Source organism: Lynx canadensis, chromosome B2 (assembly GCF_007474595.2).
Source record: "Lynx canadensis isolate LIC74 chromosome B2, mLynCan4.pri.v2, whole genome shotgun sequence".
Classification (NCBI taxonomy): domain Eukaryota; kingdom Metazoa; phylum Chordata; class Mammalia; order Carnivora; family Felidae; genus Lynx; species Lynx canadensis.
The window spans coordinates 136,961,762-136,984,667 of NC_044307.1; the positions used below are offsets into that span (position 1 = coordinate 136,961,762).

At 42.3% G+C, this 22,906-nt stretch overlaps 1 protein-coding gene and 1 non-coding gene across 3 annotated transcripts in view; both read right to left on the reverse strand.

Moving 5' to 3' along the window:
• RMND1 (required for meiotic nuclear division 1 homolog) overlaps window positions 1-22,671 on the reverse strand; it is a 43,607-nt gene extending 20,936 nt beyond the window's left edge. For both annotated transcript variants that reach the window (XM_030316596.1, XM_030316597.1), the window contains exons 1-6: window positions 22,548-22,671; window positions 16,401-16,918; window positions 7,687-7,795; window positions 5,871-5,946; window positions 2,424-2,463; window positions 419-519 (exon numbers count right to left, since the gene is read on the reverse strand). In XM_030316596.1, coding sequence (XP_030172456.1) covers window positions 419-519; window positions 2,424-2,463; window positions 5,871-5,946; window positions 7,687-7,795; window positions 16,401-16,904 — 830 coding nt within the window. In that variant the 5' untranslated portion in view covers window positions 16,905-16,918; window positions 22,548-22,671. The remainder of the gene's footprint in view (window positions 1-418; window positions 520-2,423; window positions 2,464-5,870; window positions 5,947-7,686; window positions 7,796-16,400; window positions 16,919-22,547) is intronic.
• LOC115515189 lies at window positions 563-708 on the reverse strand. The gene has a single exon (XR_003969220.1). It is a non-coding gene; the product is annotated as a U4 spliceosomal RNA (small nuclear RNA).
• Window positions 22,672-22,906: the final 235 nt, after the last annotated feature.

Genomic DNA, 22,906 nt, shown 5'->3' on the forward strand with positions numbered 1-22,906 from the left:
TTTGTTTGTTTTTTTTTTTTAATATTTATTTTTGAGAGACAGAGACACAGAGCACAAGCAGGGGAGGAGCAGAGAGAGAAGAAGGCACAGAATCCGAGGCAGGCTCCAGGCTCCGAGCTGACAGCACAAAGCCGGACACAGGGCTCGAACCCACGAACCGTGAGATCATGACCTGAGCTGAAGTCGGACGCTTAACCAACTGGGCCACCCCGACGCCCCTCTACTACGTGTAGCCTGACAAGTTAAAAAAATTATGTTTACCTACGAATATTTATTATATCGTTTAGGCTTTGTATCTGTACCAGTAACTTTTTTCTTAAAATGAGTCTCCAAATGTGTAAGTTGTTTATTGTCTCCACTGCTTCCAGTCTAGTAATTCCAAGTGCCCTTTTTGTAAACGTGATAAAATGTTGCTCACTCTGTTTTGATGTAGTTAAGCTCTTCATTCTCCCAGTGCACCAGTGCGATTTCATAGGGCTGGATTTCATGTTTTTCTAAGACTTGCATCACATGCTTCATCTAGAAGAAAATGAAAAGTAAGTAACCTGAAATTATACCTGATCCTCTCCGTACAGAACTATGTCATAGTGTTAAGGGTTATAACATTTGTCATTACGTTTGGTGACATTTCTTCTGTTTAGTTTTTAATTAGCAATAATCATGCCTCGGATAAACCTCACTGGCCACTCACTGCCACTGTGCAAAGCTCTTCTGATTAGTTTTTAAGGAAAAGGCAAATTTGTTGTGATATTAAACTCATCGGAATAATGTATTAACTTGTTTTCACATTTAGAAAACACATTAGCATAAAGAAAATTAAAATTATCACGTTCCACAACCCAAAGAAAATCACGAGTTTTATGGTTTGTATCTGTGAAATCTTTTTAAAAATGTGTAAGTCCCATAGTTATAAAAATGTAAACAACATAAAGGTATAAAGTAATAATCTCTCTCCGCTCTCCTGAATTCTTAATCCCCAAAGAAAACCCTAATTTGCTGCATATCTTTCCAGACTTTTCAAAATACGTGGTTTTTTTTTTTATATAAAATTAGATCATACTATGCATGTAAACATGTTCAATGCTACTCTCCTTAATGCAGAAACCACAATTTATTTAACCTTCCTCAATGTCCGTCCACAGATTATTCCTACTCTTGAGACACTATTACAAGGTTGCAAATGCACCATCCTTATGTATCTTTGTGGTCTGATGGGGGTATGTCCTCAGGAATTGCTAGATCAAAAGACGTGCACACTTACTATTTTGATAAATGTTGCTAAACTGCTCTCTAAAACGGTTTTTCCAATTTTAGAATCTAAACATTTAAGAAAACATTTTTTTTTGAAGTAAGCTTCACGCCCAGCACAGAGCCCAAAGTGGGACTTAAACTCATGATCCGGAGGTGAGATCAAGAGACCTGAGCTGAGATCAAGAGTCGGATACTTAACCGACTGAGCCACCCAGGTGTCCTCAGCAGAGCATTCTTAAAAAATACTGGGTATTACCAGCCTTTTACATTTCTGCCACTTCAAACAGCCAATTTTTCTTATATTTATTAGTCATTTATATTTCCTTTTCTTCAGGAAACCCCACCTTACCACTGCCGTGTGTGTGTGTGTGTGTGTGTGTAGTGGGGGTGTATTTCCTTTTAGTGAAAGTGGGATTTTATGAGGCATATTTTTTTAACTAGCCCTGATATTATAATGGTTATATTTTATAATCTGCTTCTTAAATTTAATTAGGCAATTTCCTAGGAACAGATATTTTTCTACATAATTTTTAAGAACTGCGGTATCACCTAGGGAGGTATCTGACAAACTTCCTACCATTACGTACTTCGGTTATTTCTCATTTTGCTACTGTAAACGGTACGCCGATGAACATTTCTGTACATCACTTATCATGCGTAACTGCAATTACTTCCTCTGGATAACATTCTAAATGTAAAACTTTGTTGAGTTAAATATGAAGCTTTGATCTGTATTATCAAACTACCTCTAAGAAAGTTATAGTAAACAAACTGTGATCGAGATAATGAAGAAATTGTTTCCTGTGAGAAAGTTCTAGAAAACTTGATCTGAAGTAAGACCTTAGTGCAGTCAAATGCCAGTGAACTGTGATTCACTTTGTAGATTATCATGTACAAAGTGTAACTAACTTCTTTCTGTCTGCGTTGTAGCTAGGCTGTTCTAATTCTTCACAAATTACTATAAGCCCAGAGGATGGAAAATGGAGGAAACTTATAAGCCAAAATATAATCATTTTAGAAGACAAACGTGCTAGGATCAATCACATAATGCAGAGCAAGTAAGCTGTGGATTTCCTGTTAATTTATCTTCCAGTGGCTCAGATTACTGAGTGCTAATTAACAATTTTTTTCTCAGAAACACTTTTACACTTTTATATTTTATATATACTTACAGTTTTGTCTTTCACATTCCAGAACACAGCAGCTCCTTCTCTGATTTAAAAGAATAAAAGAATCAATTAAGTTAACAGTGGAATACATTAAGGCCATACGTAAAGCCATGCTTAGGTAGCTTCTAGAATATATCCCAAAGGCAATTTTTACAAATGTGATTACTTATTTGACATTATGGTCCCTAGATGATTTGCTAAGACAAAAGAGCTATTACTGAGCTTTTGATACAACCTGAGCTCCCCCAAATTCAGGATTTCTCACATGGTTTGCAGAATAAATAACTCTTATTGTAATACTATATAATTTCATGGATCTGAACTGTTTCATACCTGGTTCAATTCTGATGTACAGAAATCAGAATAAGGAAATTTTTGAGACCCGTCTTAGCTCTCATTAGGCAGATTCTGCTATAGGAAAAGAATAAAGGATCATGCTTTTAATAGTTGTGGAATGAAGAGACTGATACAAATTAAAGCCAAAGATGGCTAAGAGCGCCCACAGAATAATGCCACCCATCCTTACAGCGCTTGGACAACAGTGAAGCCACAGGACCTAGTTCTGGCTTTGAAAGAATTTAAGGTCTAACTTGTTTCGATTCCTGAAGTCTGACACACTGAGCTATTTTTGGTAGTAACTAAAAAGAGAGCGAGAGTGAGAGCAAGAGAGAGAGAGAGAGAAAGGTATGGCTCTTTTCTTCCTGGAGGAAGGAAAGGTGGAATTGAAAGGCAGGTAAAAATATGGTGGCTTCCTACCATTCTTCAAACATTTTTTTTTTTTTTAATTTAAGAAAATATTTTTTTGTTTATTTTGAAAGAGCGTGCATGTGTGTGCATGAGCAGGAGAGGGGCAGAGAGAGAGGAAAGAGAGAATCCCAAGCAGGCTCCATGCCGTCAGCCCAGAGCCCGATGTGGGGCTTGATCCCACGAACTGTGAGATCATGCCCTGAGCCGAAATCACCCAGCCGACTGAGCCACCCAGGCACCCCTCATTCTTCAAGGATTTCTTAAGCGAAGTGCTTAGCCTATGTGTGGGTCTGGGCTTAGCATCTGGGATACAAAGATGAGTATGGTCTGGTTCCTACCCTCACGGAACTCCCAACTTAGAAAAGACCGACCGACAGGCCTCCAGCTGCAGTCCCACGTGGTGAGTGCCCTGAGAGGTATGCCCTCAGGTATGCCCTGAGACATACACGGGAGGACACAGTTCCCACGGACGAGCAGGGCTAGCCGAAGGAGCAAACGAGAGGCGGCGATACGGCCGAGGGAACGTCCTGGATTCAGGGAGAAGGCGTGAGGGAGCAGGGCAACATCTCAGAACAAACAGCTAGTTGTCTGCAATTCGGTTGTGGACGTGGACAAGTACTGGGCAATCAGGTCGGAGAGGCGGGGAGGAGCCAATCCTGTGCCATGACAGGAGTCTGGTCAAGCTCCGCAGCGTTTCTGGCAGGAGAGTGTAGTGATGAGAAAAAACGATCCTGCCCACAGACTGGCGGTGGGGTGAGATGGCAGGCAGGGGGCCGGGCAGCAAGCTGCGGCCACCAGCCGGTGGAGGGGACAGAAGGTGGATGCGATTGCCCCTTAAGCCACAGCCAGAGCATTAGCAGTTCAGAGCAGCCCCTCCAGGCAGATGAGAGGGGCTGGGAAGAGCGCCCCTCTTTTGGAGCTGTGCTGTGCGGTGCGGTCTCAGGCCATGCGAGCTACTGAGCACTTGAAATGTGCCCGGTCCACGCTGAGAGATGCTGGAAATGTACAACACACACTGGGTTTCAAAGGCTTAGTATGAAGAGTGTAAAAATCTCATTAATTACTGACTGATTACATGCGGAAACGACAGCATTGTAGACATGCTGGGTTAAATAAAATACGTTATTAAAATTAATTTTGCGCAATATATATTGTTACTGGTGTTCAAAAGTAAATCTTTTTTTTTCAACTTTTAAACATGTGGCTACTAGAAAATGTATCATTACATACGAGGCTTGCATTTGTGGCTTGCATTGTATTTCCACTGGATGGTGCCGATCTAGAGGCCCTCAGACAACCAAATTCCTCACCTGAGTCAAAGGGGATGCTATTCTACTTGGACCAAATGTTGAACTCTTGATTATCTCCTAAGTTACTTAATAAAGGAAGGTAAGGTTCAGCCACCTGGCTGGCTCAGTCAGTAGAATGCACGACTCTTGATCTCGGAGTTAAGTTCAAGCTGAATGATGGGTGTAGAGATTACTTAAACATACATAAAAAAGGAAGGTAAAGGGGCGCCTGGGTGGCTCGGTCGGTTAAACGTCTGACTTCGGGTCAGGTCGTGATCTCACAGTTCATGGGTTTGAGCCCCACATTGGGCTCTGTGCTGACAGCTCGGAGCCTGGAGCCTGCTTCGGATTCTGTGTCTCCCTCTCTCTCTGCTCCTCCCTGCTCACATGCTCTCTCTCTCTCAAAAATAAAAATTAAAAAAAATTAAAAAAAAAAAAAAAAGGAAGGTAAGGCATTGACAGGAACCAAGCTGGAGCTCCAGTTATCAACTACGAACACTGGTATCACAGACATTTCATCAAAGTTTGGGTTCTTATCGATGTTCCTTGTGTTTCTGTTCTACACAGAACAGTCCCATGACTGTGGGTAATTCCCTTAATGCCTCTCACCCTCAGTTTCCTCAGCTGCAAAATGAGAATAACAGACCTTCTTTAAGAGCTGTGGGGATAATATGAAATTATTTTCAGTGGTTCCTATTATCATAACCATTCTCACTCAGCAACTCTGGACAATTTGGTATTAAAACAACCTTTAAGCGGCGCCTGGGTGGCTCAGTCGGTTGAGTGTCCGACTTCAGCTCAGGTCATAATCTCATGGTCCATGAGTTTGAGCCCCACGTCAGGCTCTGTGCTGACAGCTCTGAGTCTGGAGCCTGCTTCGGATTCTGTGTCTCCCTCTCTCTCTCTCTGCCCCTCCCCCGCTCACACTCTCCGTCTCAAAAATAAATAAATATTAAAAAAAAGAAAAAAAAAAAACCTTTAAATAAAATGAATAACTATACGTGAGTCAGGGTCCCAGGCTAAAGTCTCTGGAGAGGTAAGGTGGTCTAAAACTTTAACCAAAGAGCGACAGAAGGAGGAAAAAAGAAGAAAAGACAGCAGAGTAGTAGCATGAGTCTGATAAGGGGCACTGAAGATGAATGGAAGGCAAGGTACTTTTATGTATTCTTAGTGAACAAAAACCCAGATTTATAGATAAAGGCAAGCCATGAAAAAACTGTTTCATAAGAGACTTCACCAGAAAATTCCTAAAGCTGACAAAGTCTCCTAGATGAAATAACAATTAAAGGAGAAGTTTAAATCACAGGTAAATTTTGAACACATTTACTATTAAGGGAGGAGGTACACCCTCAAGTTTAAAGACCAGTGTCTGACCACAAGCCCATCTCCCAGTAGAGCTGCTCCCTTGTCTTACCTGAAGAAGAATATTGTTCCAGGATCACCTTCTTTCGCAGAATGTTCCACGCCCATCACCAAAATATTTGCTGCATCTGTGATATAAAATAAATGAGTGAAAAGCTACCACCATAAAGTGACCCAAGGTTTATGAGTCACCTAGAAACTTTTAATGAAGTACATATGATCATTCCTTCGTAAGCCATTGAGTATTCTATAACATTCTGCCCATCTTTTTTAGGTTTCTGAAAATATTTAATATGTGAAAAGGAAAAGACCATAAAAAATTACTTTTACAAAACACCTGAGGCACTATTATTAGTACTATTTAAAACCACTCACTGACAACCATTTTCACTCAGTAATCATTAGTCCAGTTAATAATTATTGAAGTCTTAGTTTCAATACAACCAAGTTTCAGGAATTACACTGTTTACAAAATTCACTTCCTTTAAATATGATGTTATTAATATAATTTTAATATTCTCAAAGTACTCATTTTGATGGATTTAAATCATGTGAAATGTGGGACAACAGAAAACGTATAGACACAAAGATAATGACCGTTTCAAAATGTGGGTTCAGAGTTAACCATGAGAATGACCACTGTAGCCACCTATAGCTAAATATTTTAACCTTGTGCATATTATTAAATATGTTAATACACATGTTATCAATAAGTATATATCAGTACACTTAATATTTGTAAGTATACAAATATTCTATAACATAAATTATAAACATGTTTTAATGTATCAATAAGTATACTCCTAATATGTAAAAAGTTATATATAATTTCTTAACTTAAAATTAGGACCCACAAAGCTTCAGAGCTCCTGGTAGAGGTTGGGGAACGGGGTGTTCGGATTAAAGACCAAATCCAAACTACCTTTTTTGGGTCAGCTCTAACATCCCTAAGCACTATATCCTCCAGAGGGCAAAGTTCACCTACGTAGCCAAGAGCAACATAAATGCAATGGAAAAGACCCACGGCACAGGACTGGGACAAGAAGTCCCCCAGAGTGCAATGCACAGGTCACCCTGCTGACAGCTTTTGGGATCAGCCAAGGATACACCTGGAAAATTTTTTATCTTTGGGGCTCCGGACAGAGCTCTGTTTTCCCCAATTATGTTTGTTTCTGCCATCAAACAGCACAAAGAGTCTGTTCCGATCACCAAAGAAGAGCACGGTGGCATTTCAAGTGTTTCTTATGGGGTCAATGACTCTTTGAAGAATCTTCTATGTAGCAGGGAGGTTTTCAACCTATTATTGCTTCTTTGTGGTAAATTTATGAACTTCCATCAGGGTGTTTTAAGTTACTTATTTTTTACTATAAAACAGGCTATTTTTTTTTCAAGAATCTTTCGGGATACTATCCTAAAATCCTGTTAAGTTTGATTCTCTTTTTTAATATGATTTGTATTCCTCTTTTAGCTAATTTTGTTAGTTTAAAAGTACTGAATTATACTGGTAAATTTTTCTTTAAAGGCTCTCCCTAACATTTCTATCAATTGTATGGCCTTTCTGTAAGAATAAAACAACTTTTTTATGCGACAGAAATGAAGTGCATGGCCTTTGATTATCCCAAGTCACAGTGATCCTATAAGTAAATCTTAAAAAATCACACTGATTTTACTCTGAGAACTAAAAGTTCTCTGTAAATACATTTTAGTTTCTTATCTTTGTCATTTGTATAAAGAGATTCAACATCATTTTTTTGTGATAGATCCTTTAAATAGAAAATGGAGCGTAAACAAATGAATATTTACGATGTATCACAGGAAAACTATTTTCTGATACATTTTAACATATTTGGCCCAGGTTCAAGATGTACCTCTAGGCAAGCTTGTTACTTCAACATATCCGTGGGAGACCAGATCTTGAGAGAGAGTTCCAAGATGATACTCATCTGCAGTTGCAAACGCTGTGCAGTGCATCAGGTCCTGTTTCGGCAAGATCGGCACGACATGGGTTACCAAGAGGTTGAAGTGTCTGTGATGGCTATTGCCTTCGGGGACTCCATTTTGCAAAAGCAAGCACTCGAGAGTTTTTGTCAAATGTCTCAAAGGTTCATACAAGGCATACGGTGAGAGTGAAGAAAAAAAAGCTAAAGGGAGATGGAGTTCAGCCCAATCCGTGAAAGGACTTTCTTCCGCCAGCCACCAAAAAGGTGGAGTGGGCTCTCCAGAAAACAGAACTGCCCCCTCCCTGGTGGTAGTGTTGCAAACACAAACTAAAACAAAGTTACAGAGAGGATTAAGGCACCATATAGGCCTGGGTGCCGTGATATTTACAGTCTCTCCAAACCTGAGTTGCTGTGACTTTTTCACAAACATTATTATTTTAAGGTCATTTGATAAATTGCTGCTAACCTTTACAGCAGAGATTATTGTTTTTTTTTTTTTAAGTTTTTATTTATTTTGAGAGAGAGAGCAAGCGAGAGCACAAGCAGGGGAGGGGCAGAGAAAGAAGGTGAGAGAGAGAATCCCAAGCAGGCTCTGCGTTGTCAGCTTGGAGCCCCATGCAGGGCTTGAACTTAGGAACCATAAGATCATGGCCTGAGCTGAAACCAAGAGTCAGACACTTAACCCACTGAGCCACCCAGGCTCCCCCAGAGATTACTTTAAATCTATAAATGAAGTACAGCACTTTTTACTCTGGTTAGTATTAAACAAAAATTCTGTGTATCTGAGTTGCCTATGTCTGCACAGTGCACACACAGGGAGCAGTATGGCACAGCACTTTTGTCAAACTGTGAGCCACAACCATCCATGAATCCTGCTACCGATCTGGTTGGCCCAAACCAGCTTAAAAAAAAAGAAATTAAAGGGGCACCTGGGTGGCTCAGTCGGTTAAGTGTCCAACTTCGGCTCAGGTCATGATCTCACAGTCCATGAGTTCGAGCCCCGCATCAGGCTCTGTGCTGACAGCTCAGAGCCTAGAGCCCGTCTCAGATTCTGTGTCTCCCTCTCTCTCTGCCCCTCCCCTGTTCATGCTCTGTCTCTCTCTGTCTCAAAAATAAATAAATGCTAAAAAAAATAATTAAAAAAATTAAATTCAATAAAATAGAAAACATTACAGTGCGTCATTCATAGTAAGGGTAAATGTTACTTTATCGAGTTTTCTGTCATTTATATCTATGTATGTGTTAGGTAAAATACATTCCTCACTAGGGGATGAAGTCAATAAAGTTCAAAAGCTATTGACACAGGCCTTAAAGAGTTCACAGAATTTGAATAACTTTTTTTCTTTTTTTTTTTTAAATCAGAATGACAGGTGTGCCTGAGTGGCTCAGTAGGTTAAGCATCCGACTTCAGCTCAGGTCATGATCTCACAGTCCGTGAGTTCAAGCCCCACATCGGGCTCTGTGCTGACAGCTCAGGGCCTGGAGCCTGCTTCGGATTCTGTGTCTCCCTCTCTGCCCCTCCCCCACACACGCTCTGTCTCATCTGTCTCTCAAAAATGAATAAACATTAAAAAAAAGTTAAAAGAAAATCAGAATGACAAAATGTCTTAGAGGACTGCTGTGACGTTTAGACAAGCTGATGAATGTCAAGTGCTCAGAACCATGGCTAGCACAAACAAATGGTGAATCACAGATTATAGTTATTTTTACCGTGTGTACGGGTATGTTTAAACCATCAAAATTTACGGGAGGTGAACAAGTGTATCAAGTAATTTACATCTGAATTTTCATATGTTCACAGTTTTATATTTCTGATCAGAACATGAGTGATTCTACGGCCATTTGATATGTATGGTGTCTGACCCACTGCTGGTTAAGAGAGGCTTAGGAGTCACCGAATCAGAATTTACTCTTAGGAGTTACTCATGTCACCATTAAACTCTCTCCCTTCCTGTTATGCTCCTAGTACAAAATTTCAGAAAAGTAGTATATTAATTCCTTTCCTCCTCCCACTTCTGTTACCTAACTCCTGGCCCTAAACTCAAGAAACGGCTTAAGCCTGCCCTGCCTTTTCTTCAATCTGTTATGCCATTCTAATGTGTGATTTAATTTTTTTTAATGTTTATTTTTGAGAGGGAGAGACACAGAGTGTGAGCAGGGGAGGGGCAGAGAGAGGGAGACACAGAATCCGAAACAGGCTCCTGGCTCTGAGCGGTCAGCACAGAGCCTGATGCGGGGCTCGAACCCATGCACCGTGAGATCATGACCTGAGCTGAAGTCGGACTCTTAACTGACTGAGCCACCCAGGTGCCACTCTAATGTGTGATTTAAAAAGCAGTAGGGGCACCTGGGTGGCTCACTCAGTTGAGTGTCTGACTTCAGCCCAGGTCATGATCTCACGGTGCGTGGGTTCGAGCCCCACGTCAGGTTCTGCACTGACAGCTCAGAGCCTGGAGCCTGCTTCGGATTCTGGGTCTCCCTCTCTCTCTGCCTTCCCGGGCTCATGCTCTGTCTCTGTCTGTTTCTCAAAAATGAATAAACATTAAAAAAAATTTTTTTAAAGCAGCAGAGGAATAAACAGAGGCCCCGAAGGAACACACAAGCTGAAAAACCTAAAATCAACCAAATGTCCACTCATCAGCAAAATGATTTTATCTCAATTAGAAAAAAAGAAAAAAGGCAAGTCAGACAAGCAGAAATTGTTGAAAGTGACGATAAATGTCGTACCCCTTTTTACAGATGGGTAACTGATCAGCGGGTTCCCAGAGTCACTATGAAGGTAAGCACATGCTGATACACAAATCATAGGGATCCACAGCCAGAGTATAGATAGTTACTGGAGTACAGGAAATCAGTTATGTGCGTAAGGCTTAGAAATGCTAACACTATCTGTTCTTTTAAGGCTTCATGGAGTTAGAAAGAGCTGAGAGGACATGAGATTCAGCTGCATGAAAGAAAGGAATCCTGCCAACAGGAACCAGGTAAGGCCACAGTGGGCAGGCTGTGTTTGGCAGGAGACCCAACAAATTTACTGAAACTCACTAAGCAAAATCACAGGATATTAGGTTGGATGTCAGAATTACTTGTGTGACTACTACAGCTGACACACTTTGTCTGGGCTGTGGTGAGAAGAGCAGGAGGAGGCACAAAAAAGATAAAAGATGAGGAGATAAGGGGGCCTCAGTCCAAGAACTATTCCAGTAGAGGATCTTCCCATAACTGTACTGGAGACGGCAGAAGCCACCTGTTCTACAATCAGAATTGCAAACTGGCAGCTCAGAGACCTATCCAACTCAAAAGTTGACCCATATTTGGGGCGCCTGGGTGGCTCAGTCGGTTAAGCGTCCGACTTTGGCTCAGGTCATGATCTCACGGTCCGTGGGTTCGAGCCCCGCCTTAGGCTCTGTGCTGACAGCTCGGAGCCTGGAGCCTGCTTTGGATTCTGTGTCTCCCTCTCTCTCTGACCCTCCCCTACTTACACTCTGTCTCTCTCTCAAAAATGAATAAACATTAAAAAAAAAATTTTTTTTAAAGTTGACCCATATAGTGTTTTTTTTTTTAATGTTTATTCATTCTTGAGAGAAAGCGTTGCGGGGGGGATGGAGGTGGGGACAGAGGATCTGAAGACGGCTCTGTGCTGACAGCAGTGAGCCTGATGCAGGCCTCGAACTCACAAGCCATGAGGTCATGAAATGAGCCCAAAGTCAGACACTGAACGGAGTCTCCCAGGCACCCTGACCATACAGTGCTTTTAAGATTTGAATTCATCCTCAACAACAAATTGAGGTTTCACACAAAAGCCAGATTTCCACCAAGATCTGACCAAGTGGAAGACCTGGCAATAATCAACTATCGAATATAATAGGAATAGAATATAATTAGGAATGAATATAATTAGGAATAGAAATAATTCAACTAATGAATATATTATTCACTAAAGCTGAGGAGGTGGTCCCAGTTCTCCAGCCCACGCAGCCCCTCCCACCCGCTAGGTCCCTGCCTGCCTCACCATCATTCGTTGCTTATCGGACCCGTCCGTGCTAAAAACACATACTAACGTGCACTCAAGTGCATTCAGTCACTACTTCCATGAGAAAATACATTCTGAGTTCCAAAAAATTATAAATAAATTTTTAAACACAATCTGTTTTTACTTAGCCATTCCAAGGATTTTTGCAGACTTTCTGAAGATTGTCACCTTTCCTTCTTTCCCTGTCTCCTGTTTAGTTTGGCTCAAAGTTCTGGCCAGCATCACATAAACTTACACGGCTTGCCACACTACTTTCTGTATCCTTAAGCCTTCTGGGACTCACTCTCTCTGTAAGTTATGGCTTCTTCCATTAATAAATGATTTACAAAGTTTTCCAGATTGATTTGCTGGATCAATCTTTTTTTAGGTTCATATCCTTTGCTTTAAGTTTCTTTTTTTTTCCTTTGCTTTAAGTTTCAAGATTGCCCTGAAATCCATTTGGTAAAGGGAAAGAGGCCCACGGAGTGTGTTGTAGTCCCGTTTTTTCCATATTAATTATATTGTTATGTTGTGAGAAGCTTCCGTTTTCATACGTCTTTTTCTGGATTTTTATAATGAATCATATATATAGTGAGAGCACAAATTTCAGGCTTTAGGACAGGGATCAACAACTTGTTCTTACGTAGATGTGCCAAACCAACCTCAAACACTTACTCGATTTAACACTTAAATGTAGGCCTTTCTATTTTAAAATGTGAAAAAAAACAAAAACCTAAAACCGAAAGCCAAGAAAGCCACAGTGTTTCAATATGTGTTTTGTTTTGCTGGCCACAGAAAACATGTTCCAGCAGATGGGGCTAGAAATCTATATACGATCCTTGCTTCAGTGCATCACACGCTCTGATGGAACACTTTTCTTAAAAAAGAAAGCTTATTTTTATTCACATTCTAGTACTGAAGAAGAGTAATGCATTACTGTAATGTTGCCTCTAAATACGAAAAGAAAAATGCATGTTTTCCTGTTATGTATAGACCGTAGATAAAAGTTATACAACAGATACGTTTTACGTCAGCAGGACAATGCTTTAGCTTTTAAGTTTCTTAACTCCACCCCACGGCGAAAAAGCCTTCTGTACACACAGTACACAGATGCACGTGGGCACACATACCAGTACGTGACACAAAAATTTCATGAAATAGTATTCATTTCTACCACGATTAATGCATTCTGATGCTTTCTATTATATTTCGCTAAAAAACCCCCAAAAAACAACAAAAAAACCCATCGATTAATAACAATCCACTAGTTAACTCTGCAGTACAAGGACGTGCCCGCCTCCATGCTGATCAGAGCAGTGGCTGTCATCCTCTCGCATCCTCTTCCTGAGATGAGACGCACCAACAAGGAACACCGTTGCTGCCAAGATAAACTACGAGCCAACGGCAAGTGGGCTGAAATCTTAGTACGTTACGATCTCTGCAAATGACACTAGGTAAAGAGTTGATTCTAGTACAGCGGGTAGTGACTAACCTCACTCAGTCAATTCTGGGAGCTTGCTGTGTGGCACAGGAAAGAGGGCGAGTCAGGAGCACGTGGGGGGAGTGAGACAAAGCACACCTGCTCTCTGGTGCAAAGCAGAGTCCTTCCTGTCTGTGTCCAGAGGGGGAGAAAGGGCTATCCCACCACTAGGGACTCCCCAGCCCCAGGATGCCCATGTGGAAATGGGGTGGCCCTCCATGTGGGGCAGATAAAAGCCAGTCTTCGGCCCTGGGGATATAGGACCTAGCCACACTTCAAGACTGCGTTCGCCCACGAAGAGTAAGATCATCAGAAATGATGTTCCAAGGGGGGGCCTGGCTGGCTTATTGGGAAGAGCACACACTCTTGATCTCAGGGTCATGAGGCCGAGCCCCACATTGGGTGTAGAGGTTACTAAAGAAAAAATAAATGCTTTTAGAAACATAAGATTTTCTATTATTTCCCTGTGCTCTTCAGAGAGACCACATGCTGCTTCTGTTTTTGCAAAACTGCATCTGAGGTCACGCCTATTATGTTACATAATATCTTGTATCTAAGAACCCAGCACGTATATGACTCCTTAAATTTGGTGATAGAAAACCATAGTTCCTCATAAAACATTTTTAAGTTTTTTTTTTTTTTCCCGTTAAAGAACAAAAAAAGTATAACCCAGGAGGATTCCCTTCGTTAACCATTGGGCTTCTCAGAACTAAATGTTCACCTAGATTATTCACACCAGGTAACAGTTATTTCTCTGTTCATGTCAATTGTCTGCTCCATTTCAAATGTAATACTTTCATTATCTCATTTAAAACTACATTAAATTTTGAAGATCTGCTTCAAATCCTTTCCTGGAAGCAGAAAAAAATATCCTCAAAAAAAACAAAAAAACAAAAAACGAATTCAAGAAAATTGCCTCCAAGTTGAAGGACAGCCCAAAGAAATAATGTCTCTTTGAGAGTTTACAACCAATAACTTATAAAAAAAAAAAAAAAAGTGACACCTCTGACCATATCATCCTCTTCGTTAAGAAACTTGATTATTGGGGCACCTGGGTGGCTCAATTGGTTGAACATCCAACTTTTGATTTTGGCTCAGGTCACGATCCCAGGGTTGTGGGATCAAACCCTGTGTCGGGTTCTGCACTGAACATGGAGCCTGCTTGTGATTCTCTCCCTCTGCCTCTCTGCCCTGCTCACACTCTAAAAAGAAAAAAAAAAAGACTATTCTCTGTGCTGCTAGGTGTTACAAAAGACAAAATGGAGATCTTCCTCTTTTTTTCTAATTTTTTTTTTTAACATTCATTTATTTTTGAGAGACAGACAGGGCGAGAATGGGGGAGGGGCAGAGAGAGAGAGGGAGACACACAATCCGAAGCAGGCTCCAGGCTCCGAGCTGTGGGCACAGAGCCCGACGCAGGGCTCGAACTCACAAACTGTGAGACTGTCACCTGAGCCGAAGTCGGACGCTTAACCAACTGAGCCACCCAGACCCCCAGATCTTCCTCTTTCTTGGATCTGCCGTGAATTCAGGTTTTTACACTTCATGCACTGCATTTCCCAAATGATCACAAAGCTAAACAATACAATTAAAAAATCAGGACCTGTGGGGCCCCTAGGTGGCTCAGTTGGTTAAGCATCCGATGCTTGGTTTCAGCTCAGGTCATGATCTCATCATGGTTTGTAGGTTCAAGCCCCGTGTCAGGCTCCACGCCGGCCTGCTTGGGATTCTCTCTCTCTGCCCCTCCTCTGTTCGCTTGTACGCTCTCTCTCAAAATAAACAAACCTAAAAGTAAAGTAGAAATAAACAAAGCTAGAATCCAAAGTAAAAATCATGAATCAATCCTAATGGCATAACCTGAGGATCAGTCGTGAAGGTCTATCGACCTTTTTGAAGGAAGTGAACTATGCAGTAAAAACAACAACAACAAACCCCCCCCCCCCCCAATTAAACATGCTCAGGGTCTACTCAGAATCAAGATTTTAAGACTGACATTCTAACCTGTTTTCTGAAAGACTCAGAAGGCCTGATTGTTTTAAATATTCTCAATTCTCATTTTTAATGTTGATGACCATAGACATGAAAGATCCCTTTGCCTCTCTTCTCTCCTTTCTAATTTAATAAGTATTTGTTACATATAAGACACAGTTCTGGGTACTATACAAGGTATAAAAGTTAGCAAAGGGCTTGATCTTAACCTTAAATAGTATTTATCATGTAGAAGGGAAATGCAGTTGTATCTGAAAAATTCTCACAAACATCTAACAGTGAGTAAAAACACCCTCTTCAACCCTTAAAGGCCAGAAAAGCAGAAACCTCTTGCTGTTTTCTGACTATACCCATTTTCTGTCATTTCACTACCCCATCCCATACAGTTACCACAGGCTAATGAATGCTTACCTGTCTGCATAGCTACTGAAAATGTTAAAAAATTATTTTTAAATGTTTATCTTTGAGAGAGAGAGCGCGCACGCCCACGCACATACATAATGGAGGAGGGGCAGAGAGAGGACAGAGGATCTGAAGCCAGCCCCACACTGACAGCACGAGCCTGATGTGGGGCTCGAACTCACGAACTGTGAGATCATGTCCTAAGCTGAAGCTGGGCGCTCAACTGACTGAGCTACTCAGGCGCCCGTTTTTTGACTTTGTTTTTAAATCTGATGAAGAATTTCTACAGTTTGATTTTGTTTAATGGGTGTTTTTCATAATACCATTCCAACACTGGACTTAACAGTAGTCTTTTTTCTCAAAGTTTCCTTAGGCCAATAACTAATCTTTTCATAAATTATATTTTTATATTTAATTGCCTATTTTTGCCTTTATATGTATTATTATTATCATTTAAGTAGCCTTCACACCCAGCGTGGAGGCCAACGTGGAGCTTGAACTCATGACCTCAAGATCAAGACCTGAGCTAAAATCAAGAGTCAGATGCTTAACCAACTGAGCCACCCAGGTGCCCCTCTTTCTATGTATTATCGATTCCTAAAATTAAGATGCTGATTCCCTTTGGATGTCACAGGTTTCACTATCAGACTTCAAAGCCCTTGCTGCCAGATCTCTTACGTTCACAGCAAGGCTGTGGCGCAGCGGGCACTCGATTACAGTGCAAGTAAGGATTGTACGCACAAGGCACCATCACACATTTACCTCATTCACAGAGAGAACTGGAAGGTTGGTCCTGGATGGCTGCCTGGTCCTCGACGCTTTCAGTGGTCTCTTGATTTGCGGAAAGTCTTGTTTAGGAACAACCGTTTCCGTTGATATAGATGAGTACTGCCGCTCTAATATTTTTATAAACCACTTAGAACCTAATAGATTTGGTTTGTGAGTCACTTTCCTGTGAGTACTAAACGATTTCCTGGTCGGAAGGTGCACTTTTTCACCCTGGCAATGTGCAGCATTTAATGGAGACAGTATGTTTGTATTTGGTATTTTCTGACTTGTTTCCAGGACCTGGGACTTACTCAAATCACCCGCTGCTGTCTCAGGAAAGAATAAATCCAAGTTCTGGCTTCTCGTCACGGTGCTGCATACTGTAGTCTCAAATTCCTTAAGCGGTTTTAACGTTCGATGAGCAAGTCTTTGGCACTGATACACTTTTGATAAAATACAGTGAGATCCGGCCAGGGCTCTGAAAAGTCTGGCTGACATTACCACATCCCAAGCTAAAAGAAAAAGAATTAGAGGTTCAAGGCTTTTTTGTTTTTGTTTTAATGTTTTCAAATATATACAGTATCTTCCTAGGCAATAAGCATATTTCTGTAAAAACATTTGCAAAACAAATACACCTTAGCCTAAGTGTAGAAAAAGGAGGTTAAAAAAAGTCAATGCAAGTGCTCCCCCCACCTTTCCTTTAATCAACCTCTGGCCTTCTTTCTGGAAGATTACAACACTAGAAAGCTAGTGACATGACAAAGACCTAAAAAAGAAAAATAGATGATGGGATCTTTTCGTTTACTTCATTAGCATTTGAACCATTAAAAACAATCTATACTTCTAAATTCCTTTACTCAAAATTTATTCAATGAGATCAACAATGAGTTAGGGCCATGAAAGGACAGAGTTCCTGCCATCAGGTGCTAATGGTCTGGAGGAGACAGGCATTTTCAGCTGCCCATTATAACTCAGTGGAACAGGCCCTAGGTTCTATGAAAGAGCTACAGTACAAGCTGCGGAGGAAACACACTAGGAGCTCCCCTAATTCTACATGAAGAGTCAGGAAAGGTTCTCGGAAAGATTCCAGCTGCTTCTTATATGGCAAAGGGCTTTTCAGGTTGAGATGGGCCTGGTAGTGGGGGTAAGGGATGTGAGAGACACGTGTTCATGCTCCAAAAGAAAGAGACTGCATATGTAAATAATCCCCTCCTCTTATTTAAAAAAAAATTTTTTTTAATGTTTTTATTTATTTTTGAAGGAGAGAGAGAGACAGAGCATGAGCGGGGGAGGAGCAGAGAGAGAGGGAGACACAGAATTTGAAGCAGGCTCCAGGCTCTAAGCTGTCAGCACAGAGCCCGACGCGAGGCTCGAACCCACAAACTGTGAGATCGTGACCTGAGCCGAAGCTGGACGCTCAACCGACTGAGCCACCCAGGCGCCCCCCCCCACCTTATTTACAGCATAAAATATTTGTTTTGTAAAGGCAAGCCTATTAATAGGCAATCAATACTAATAATTCTTTACAAAAATAGCATGTTAGGTGCTAGAGATAGAACAGTGAATCACTGATCTCAGAATTCACAGTCTAGCTGGGGAAACAGAATAATGTGATTAAGTTCAGAACAGAGCTATGTGCCAAGAGAAGGGAGCATCTCAGGTGAGGGTGGGTAGGACATATTGACAGAGGTGACATTTGAACTGGGTCTCAAAAGGGCAGAGGGATCATCAAATCAAACACTCTAGGTACAGAGTACTGTTTGACCACCAAGGTGCAACTTGAGGGGAGGAAGGAGTAAGTTGCAGATTAGGACTGAAAAGGAGCCCACTGGTGTCTGAAAAGGAGCCACAAAAGTGTCTACAGGTAGGGGGAAGCCACAGCTTCTCAACGTGACACTCACACGGTCAGATGTATGTTGAAGAAACCTACGTTCCGTAACAAGGCAGACCGGGAACAGAGAGAGACCAGGGCCTTACTGGGTACTTTCCACACACTAGGCCCTCCGCTTTACCTCACTGTTACCCCGGGAGGCGTTTTACAGACCAAGAAGCTGAGGCCGAGAGGCAGACACCCTTGCTGAGACCTAATTACAACCGAGGCTTTTCCAATTCCAAAGACGACACGGTAACCACTACGATTTACTACCTACCTCCAGGAGGAAGAGGACAAGGGTGAGTCACGGCGAAGCGAGGGGGGCAGAAGCTGCTGTTTTCAAAACACCTCAAAAGCTGGAACTGGGTGTTTAGTTCTAGTCCAACGAGCTACTACACTTGACCTTTAATTAGTACTATTCCCTGCCGGCTCAACCAGTGGGTGTTGAAGAACCTAATTACAATACACGTCGGAAATTTGTATACACAGAGCCTTCCATTCTCTTCGAGGAAATTCTTACCTTGAAACTAAAGACTGCCTTCCTACAGAGGCTACGCAAAGCACTAGGACAAAGAATGCAAACGCTACCAGACAAACAAGAAGTGTGTTTTCTCTTAATCTTTGCAGAGGAAGACAGATGTAGCATTTAAGGTGTCTCTGTCTCTGTCTCTCTCTCTCTCTCTCTCTCTCTCTTTCACACACACACACACACACACAATTTCGGCTTTGTGAAAAACTGGGGCGCATCTCAGTAAAGGTAAATTTTAATTGTACAAACTAAATCTAAAGGTTGAAAGTATGTTAGAGTGTTAATGACTCTAAAAAGCTCTGCGTTACGTTTTGTGCAGATCCGTGGTGGACGCGGCTCTTCCAACTCCCCAGCCCGAGTTCCCCGACCGATCTTGCGTTCCACCCTTCCTGCATCGCTCCCTCCCACGGTCATATGCTCCTGGCGGCATAGTAGCCACGGAGCGCATATGGTTACTGAGCACCTGAAATGTGCTTCAGTAACACTGAATGCTTTTTGTACTTTGTGTTTTATACTTAATACAAAAAAGTAAAACATCTCCCTAATTTTTACACTGATAAGTTGTTGAAATACTATTTTTGGATATATTGGGTTACATAAAGTAAATTAAAATTGATGCCACTTGTTTATTTTTATCTTCAAAACCTCTAGAAACCTTCGAATGCCGTTATGTGGCTTGCACTGTATTTCTATTGGAGAGTCCTGCTCTAGACATGTCATTATCAGTAATTGTAACCGCATATTCTCAATTTCAAGCATTCTGCTCCAAACAGCATGTCTGGTCTTTTTTTTTTTTTTTTTTTTTTTTTTTTTTTTTTTTGAGGGGAAGGGCTAAGTGAGTGAGGGCAGAGAGAGAGAGAGAGAGAGGGAAAGAGAGAGAGAAAGAAGGAAAGCGAGAGGCAGGGCTCACCCGAAGCGGGGCTCAAGCTCACCTGAAGCAAGGCTCGAGCTCACTCAACATGGGACCCAAACTCATGAACAGAGATCATGACCCGAGACGAAGTCAGATGCTTAACAACTGAGCCACCCAGGCGCCCATGTCTGGTCTTTCAAGCTCACTCCTCCTCTTAATTCCAATTCTTCATCCCCAATAGGACCGAACGGTCCAATGATCCAGACACCCTTTCATTGTCGCTCACTCCCCACTCACTCCACTTCTGCCATGCTCAGCCTATATTCCGTGGTCTACCATCTCTCGCCCATATACCTCAAATCCTTTGAATCCCTCGCTCATCCACAGGCTCACATGACATAACATCAACTAGAATCAAATATACTTCCCCTTATTTGTGCCTGTACTGCATCTGAACATGGCTAAAGGCAACCAACCAACCAACCAACCAACCAACCAACCATGCCAGCTGGTCTCACTCTAGAATCATGACCACTTCCTTTAGGAGCACCTTTCCTGCTGCTCAACAACCTTAACCTCTTTCCCCACCACAGTCTACTCTGTGCCCTCTCCTCACGCCTCCAATGCCTCCTCGCTTCCTCTGTCATTGACAAAACAGAAACAATCAGAAGAGAATTTCCACACGCTCTCACCATGATCTGCCTGCCCGCCTACTGATTCCGTGCCCATGGATTCTGGCTTCCCTTCTGCTGGTCCCATCTGGAACCAGGTCCTCCACAGGCACACCAAGTCTCACCCCTTCCTGCCTGCAGCAGGAAAGGTTAAACTCTTTCCTATTTCGTGCTATTTATTTTTCCATCTTTCCGGCACATTCCTATTAGTAGATAATTGTGATTTAATTTCTCTCATCTTATAAAAACAACTCTTCCCTTCCATATACTATTTACTCTTTCTTTGAGTTCCATTCCTTTAAAAGCTTTATTTACTGTCTCTAACTCCTGTTCTCTGAGTTTCTTGAGCCCCTTCCAATCAGGCTTTTATCCCTGCCACTTTACCAAAACCCACTTGTTAAGGCCACAAATGACTTCCCTATTTTTAAGTCCAATGGTCACTTCTCAGTCTTCATTGTACCCGAGTTATAAGCAAGACCAGATTAGTTGATCACTCCACCCTCTTGGAAGCACCTTCCTCAAGTGGCTTCTAGAATACCACACTGGCCACTTTCCTCCTACCTCACTGGTGGTACCTTCTTTCTCCTCTGTATTTTCCTATCCCATCAACAATTGAAAGCACCACTGCTCAGTATTTGGGCCATTTTTCTTCTCTATTCTCAGCTCCTTAGATGTTATCTACACATCGATGAATAGCAGGTGTCTATCCCTACGTGAAAAATGTAACATGCTCAAAACTGAACTTCCAAAATCTTCCCTCAGATTCTATTCTTGCCACAGTCTTCCCCATTCACAAAACAGCAATCACACCCTTATCTTTCTTTGTTAAAGGCAAATACCTATAATCCGTCTTGCCTCTTCATTCCCCATACCCAATCTATCAGCAAATCCCACTGGCTTTATTTGCACCAGGTCTCAACCCACACTGCTACCACCCTGGTCCAAGTGGCTGTCTTTCCCATGATTACCTAATGGGTCTCCCTGCTTCTGTTCTTTGCCTCCTACAGAAGCAACCAAAGTGAACCTTTGAAGACGCAAGTTGGATCACATCTTTCTTCCTGCACAAAATTTGATGCTGGCCTCTCATCTCATCACCGTAACATCTCTTGTAGCTCTATGTCTTGCTCAGTTTGCTCCAGTCACTCTGTCCTTTGGATCTTTGTGCTTTTTGTACTTACAGTTCGTTACGCTCTTTTCCTAGGACTCTGTAAGGCTCATTCCCTCACCTCCTTCAGATCTTTGCTCCAACAGAGTCCTACCCAGTGAAATCTTCCCCAACCACTTCATTTAAGATGCACAACCAAGACCCACTCTCTATTTTCCTCCACTTTTTATTTTTCCATTGCATTTAACATCACTTGCGGACCTCGTATTTCTAATTTGTCAATTCATACAACAAAGATGAACTGAGTTCCTATCACGTGACTGACATGCCCGACTTGCTGGTAATACACGTGAAAATAAAAGACGAAAATCCCTATGTCTTGAATCTTACACTACATCGGACGTGAAAGGCCATAAACGGGACAAGTCAGTAAGATAGATACTAACTAGCGACAAAGCTAGGGGCGCCTGGCTGGCTCAGTCCGAGAAGCGAACAACTGCTTGATCTCGGGGCTGTGATTTCCAGCCCCACATTGGGTGCAGAGATGATTTAAAAAGGAAAAAAAAAAAAAAGAAACAATGACAAAGCTGAAGAAGAAACCATAGAAAAGAATAGATTTCTCTTTCTCTTCTCTAGAATGTAAGCTTTTTGAGGATAAGATTGGTCTTCCGTTCATGGTCTTCTGTGACCATAGTGCCCAATATACAGTAGGTATTCAACTCACATTTTCCGAATGAAATACAAGGCAGCTACTCAGTTACTTGGCACATTTTATACTTTTTAAGAACAATAATACCAAATAAGAAAACCGTATCATCCAAGCTGCGATTCAACGGATAAGTGGCTCTAACCTTTGGGAGCATGCCTTCCAATTCCTTAAACTCAATTTTAAAAAAATCTTTGCGGTAACCGCTATGTACTGGCTCAAAAAAGGGCTCGCTCAGTGTTTATGGATTGCGTGCTTTTTTCACTCCCAGCTAAGTCAACCAAAGATCACCGCAGCGGTACCGGTGAAACCTGTGACCCGAGCGATTCAGAGCTGCCCGGGTGCAAAGGTTGGGGCCCCGGTGCAGGACCATACAACCAGCTAGGGAAAAGCAGTGCACTAACCTCTCCGCTGGAAAACACGAGGGATGTGCCAAGCGAGCAAGCTTACGCGACCCTGCTGCAAGTAAGACTGCGGCCGCAGGTCCCGCTTCCCGCAGTCAGCTCTGCCGCTCGGGCGGCCCTCCCAGCGCCCGCACTGCGCAGGCGCACCGAACTCCGGGCCCGCAGAGCGTGAGCCGCCCGCTGCACGTGACAGCCGGACCACGTGACCAGCGTCGCCGCGACCTTTTCCGCTCCCCAGTGCCTGGGACCTCCCGGTCCCTGCTTGCTTCCGCCTCCGCCCGCTTCCTTATTCCGCTGCTCTCGTCACCCTCAGCTGTCCCCGCCCTCGTCCCCGGAAGATCTCCGCGTCCCCGAGCGCG